Source organism: Notothenia coriiceps, unplaced genomic scaffold (assembly GCF_000735185.1).
Source record: "Notothenia coriiceps isolate Sejong01 unplaced genomic scaffold, NC01 NC01_scaffold00003471, whole genome shotgun sequence".
In the NCBI taxonomy this organism is placed as follows: Eukaryota; Metazoa; Chordata; class Actinopteri; order Perciformes; family Nototheniidae; genus Notothenia; species Notothenia coriiceps.
Window position 1 is genome coordinate 1 of NW_011336172.1, and position 5,488 is coordinate 5,488.

At 40.0% G+C, this 5,488-nt stretch overlaps 1 protein-coding gene across 1 annotated transcript; it reads left to right on the forward strand.

The window, feature by feature from the left end:
- Nucleotides 1–1,873: 1,873 nt before the first annotated feature.
- On the forward strand, nucleotides 1,874–4,537 carry LOC104941517 (P2Y purinoceptor 6-like; the record flags this gene model as incomplete). The annotated part of the gene is made up of 2 exons (XM_010766619.1): nucleotides 1,874–2,119; nucleotides 4,078–4,537. A coding segment is annotated over exon 2 (422 nt), but the record flags the coding sequence as incomplete, so codon positions are not given.
- Between the last annotated feature and the right edge of the window lie 951 nt (nucleotides 4,538–5,488).

Below are 5,488 nucleotides of genomic sequence, written 5' to 3' on the forward strand. Positions count from 1 at the left end.
CTGTTCTTCCTTTTTGAGTTAATTAAACTGATAATATTTGATTAACTTGAATTAAATAAGCATCGCTTAAACATATACATTAAACTGTACTCATTTCTAATGTTTATTGTGTGTGCAGTCAGCATGTCGTTGTGTCCCTGAGACACTTCACCCCAAAGTGCTCCTGTGGGGATTGTCCACAGTATTGAGTTTGTAAGTTACTTTGGATTAAAGTGTCTAATAAGTGACATGTGATGTCATGATGAACCAATGAGGAACAGATCCAGTAGTGAGGAGAATAATTGTCATCATACTCTTATAGAAATAAAATAAAAAAGACAGCAGGTCTAAGTAGATTTGGAGACTGCAGAGAAATAATGTTTGTAATTGTTTATGTCTATTGATTACCTGCTCAGGATCTGTGTTTCTTAACTTTGGGTCCAGTTGTTCCGGGAAATGAAAGTCCAGAAGGAAGGAGGTGGTCTTTGTGACCAGTTTACGTATCAATATCTAACAAGACTTTATCCTCTATCTCAGGATATTAATTACAATAAGAAATAATTGTGATGCAAATGCTTCAAACTGGAGACAGACTTTTACATTTCGTACAAGAGTGAGACTTAAATCCAGCAGCAAGGAGTCAAAATGTCATCATATTATCAATAAACAGAAAATAAAAAAGACAGCAGGTCTAAGTAGACTTGAGGAAGGCAGATCAATAATATCTGTTATTGTTTACGTACGGATTATCTGCTCAGGATCTGTGTTTCTTAAGTTTGGGTCTAGTTGTTCCGGGAAATGAAAGTCCAGAAGGAAGGAGGTGGTCTTTGTGACCAGTTTACGTATCAATATGTAACAAGGCTGGATCCTCTACCTCGCAACGTGAGTTAAAGTATGAATAAACAACACCAAACCTCTACATCCTGATGAAACCGGATGGATTGGGTCAAACTAGTCAGAGAGTCAGACAGAAAATATATTGCTTGTATCCGCCCGGTGATTTGGATCAACTCCAGATTTGACCCAGTTCTTCATCAGACCACGTGACATCCTTCCACCAAATTCAGGACATCCAAGTCAAGACGTCTTCAACAAACCATAAAGACCCAGCGCAGAACAATCAGCTTGTGTTTCACCAGGTGTCATGACAATCAGGCCGGGTATTTTGTTCTGATCAGGAAACTAGAAGGACAGTCAGAGAGCCACCAGGACCCTCTCTTGAGATGTTGATGAGTTCATAACGACCCGGGGAATTTCCTGAGAGTCCGGCCCGTTCCTTTTACTGTTAACTGGCTGACGATCAGACGATCAAACCAATCAAAAGCCTAGAAAGGCATTGGGAAAGCGCTGAAGAATTATGCATCCCTCCATTTCTTTGGGATATGCTCTAAAGTTCTTCTTGTGGGAAAACCCCACTATTTCCCAGAAGAGACTGAAGCCATTTACCTTTCTTTAGGATGTTGTTGTTGAAAATGTTGTTCAATAAACAGGAAGTTGCTGCAGATTGGGCTTCTGATACGGAGTGGTTAGAGACAGAACTGTAAAAACGAGATGGTGACGGACAAAGCTCTTAACTCCAGGCCAAGAAACCGTACTCTTCAAACCAATGGATGACGTCTTAGAGACTTAAATCTATTTCCTATACAGGCTATGTTCAGGTAACCCAAATGTAATGTCCATATCCTTTGCCTGCAATCCAATAATGTATTGTTGTATGTCCCACAATCCTCTTTGTCCAACATGGTTTTGTTGGAGGGTAAACAGTCTGGTTCCCTGAGATACTTGAATAAATATGCACGACACGTGTTTTAACTGTCGGTTCGAGGCCATTTATAAAGAAACACACATTCCTAAACAGCTGTGATTGACCCCCAGCTGAAGGGACCTTAAAGGCTGACAGACGTGAACGAGAGGTTTCCGGAAGGCCTCGTTAATGATTGAGCGGCTAACGGAGTGAAACATGTTCTTCATCAGCAAAACGCCGGCGGTACATAGTGAACAAGGTTTTCCAAACTAATGACCGCTGGGCTTTCTTTCCTCAGAGACGCTTTGGACATGGGTCAGACGGCGAAGACGAGTGCAGAGGGAGATCGATGAGAGGAAGGAAGGAAAGGACTCAGGAGACGAGATGACGCCAGAGGTATTTATGAGACAACAACTTAGAGCTAGACCGAGAAGTTTGATATTCAGACGTCTATTCATTGTGTTTCAAACCAGAGAGATGAAACGATGTGGCTCAGAAACCCAGAACATTTCCATTTTGTAAATCTGCTTGCCCGTTAAAACCTTACTGTACTGTGAGATCAACATGTTACATCCAAGAGGACAACACTTGCAAGTCTCTCTTAGATTAAAGTGAATCATTCACAAGAAATGGAAGTTGAGTTTGTGCTTTGATCCCAACTATCTTTATTCTTTGAATCCCCAGACAACACATGTTCCTGTTTTACTGTTACCTGCACCCATCTTTGACTTTTAAACCACTTTTCTTTTCAATTCCCAGAATTAGGATATTTGAACCTGACTTCCTGCATGAATCTTTGGACTTTAAACCTTTTGAGCATTCCTCCTCGAATCTCTGGACTTTCAGCCAGTTTAAAGGAATCCAAACTTCTTTTTAAGTATTCCTTCCTGAAGTGCTAAGGCTCAACCCGTCTTAAGACTTCTTTCATGAATCTTTGCACTTTAAAACCCTTTAACTGCCGGACCAAGAAAAAAGCTATGGAACATTTTTTTTTTGTTGCATTTTCTTATCAAATGGGCCACAAATAAGCACAAACAATTATTTATTTTTTGACTGACCACACAATTTTGTTTTTATGCGCCTCTACCAAATGGTCGAGCTGGCCTTCTATGGTAAAAGTAATCATCATATACAGTACAGTATTTGTATGCATCAAACTCAAATAAAACACAAACTCAAATACATTTGTTTCTTTTATGGAAAATGAGCAATATATACAACCAGATATATTCATAAAAGATAATCAATTATCATTGTAAAACAAAGTGGAATGGAACTTGAGTTTGTGTTTTGATCCCGACTATCTATTCATTATATAGCCACATCATAGAATATATGCATTACATTAATGCACACAATGTGCACAATATCTGTTTTCTTTTTTTATTAATGCCAAAATGTATTTCATATTTTATTCCATTCTATTTCTATGTAAATAATGCTAAATTGTTTTCATTATTATTCATATTTTGTTATGTTATAGTTTTCTGTGTTACATTTTAGTTTTACTTTTATGCATGCACCACGACATCAAGTCAAATTCCTCGTACGTGTCGACCTACCTGTGGATCAAACTGATTCTGATTCTGATCACAAACTCAAGTTCCACTTCTTGTTGATTATCCACTTTAATCTAAGAGGGATAAGCAAGTTTTGTTCTCTTGAATTTATAATTTGAGTCTTACATTACAGTTAACGGGAAAGCAGAGTTAGAATATGGTTTAAAGTCCAACTATTCATGAAAGAAGTCTTAAAATAGCCTTAGTACTTCAGGAAATAATACTTAACAAGAGGTTTGGATTCCTTTAAACTGGTTGATCAAGTCAAATTCCTCGTACGTGTCAGAAAATTCCAAGAGGGACCGATCCAGTGGCCTTCACCATGTTATTGAACATGTTCATGTAAATGTCCATATTGTAACTGGACTGTACAAAACGTGCATATCCCTCTTAGATTAAAGTGGATAATCAACAAGAAGTGGAACTTGAGTTTGTGATCAGAATCAGAATCAGATTTCCAGGTAGGTCGACACGTACGAGGAATTTGACTTGGTGTCGTGGTGCATACATAAAAGTAAAGCAAAAATGAAAACCACAGATAGAGCTAGACCGAGTAGTTTGACATTCAGACGTCATTGTGTTTAGAAGCTGTTTCTAACCAGAGAGATGCAAACATGTGGCTCAGAAACAATGTTCATGTGAATGTCCATATTGTAACTCTGCTTGCCCGTTAATAGCCTTAAGAGACGTACTGTACGAGAACAAAACTTGAATAGATGTGTTAGATCCAAGTGGATCATTCACAAGACATGGAACTTGAGTTTGTGTTTTGATCCGGACTATCTTTATCCCCAGATGAAACTCCAAGAGGAACGGATCCAATAACCTTCACCATGTTATTGAACCAGATCTCTAACGTGACTCCGGACGTCGGGTTGTTGCCGATCGAGGCTCTGATCGACCAATCGAACGCCTCTTCCCTCGCGCCGCCCTCCTGCAGCATAGATGAGTCCTACAAGTACGTGTTCCTGCCGGTGTGCTACTCTCTGACCTTCGTGTTCAGCCTCAGCCTGAACTCGGTGGTGTTGTTGCGGTCGTGCGGCACCAGGAGGCGCTGGAACACCTCTCTGATCTACATGGTGAACCTGGCCTCCACAGACCTGATGTACGGCCTCTCGCTGCCCTTCCTGGTGGCCAGCTACATCCTGAGGGACCGCTGGGTGTTCGGAGACTTCATGTGTCGCCTCGTACGCTTCCTGTTCTACTTCAACCTGTACTGCTCCATCTTCTTCCTCACCTGCATCTCCGTGCACAGGTAGGACACCGCAGCGTAGCGATGGAGAGTCCAGGCGTAGCTTTGACGAGTATATTTATTGTGCCAGGCAGGGAAGCAGCGAATCTCCATTTTCAAATGGGACGTTTTTAGCATGATATGATATTCTGAAAGAAAACTATAGAATAAAAATCGAGGCTTCTTCCAGACTGTTTAAGACTTTAAAGACTAACAATAGTTTTTAAGACCTATTGCGGCTTTTTAAGTTAAGACTGTTTAAGACTTCTCTCCTTGTCCTCAGGAGCAAAATCATAATTTTAGTTTACGATTAATTTGATTGAACCTTCCAAAGTTGACACGATTTGGGTTTTATAATGTAAACATTAACATAAACAGATTTCTTATTGCTATTTTAAGACTTTAACCTGTTAAGCCCGGGAGCCCCTGCCCCCGGGGGGGTCCCGCAACATCTTGCAAGAAACAGCGTCTGAGGGCTTCTTAACATTTAACAACCTATTAATGTGTCATACCCACTTAACGGGAAGAAACTCAGCTACCTGACGATATGAACCATTTGTACCTAAACAAAACACAACTCTAACGCCAAGCGTCTGAATTAGCACTAAGCGAAAGAGTGCTAACGCACGTAGCACATAACTCACGGTATAAATATTTTATACTTCATCGGATCTGCACAAACAAGATAGATCGAAGGCGAAACCAGACAAAACACAACTTAGCTTTACGGTGCCAAAACGTCAATAGGACTTAGCTTTGCTGTTTTCTGTTCTAAAGTTGTGTTCAATGGCATTAAAACACATATACACGCTGCTGAAGGTTAATCCAATGTCTCTGTGTCACTTTGAAATCATTACTGATAATCCATCATAACATGTTGTCAATAAGAGTAGTTTTCATATATAGCTGTTATCATAGCTACCAAACTGCGTGCGCATCACTCTCACTCCTCAATGGGTAATGTTTAAATGGATT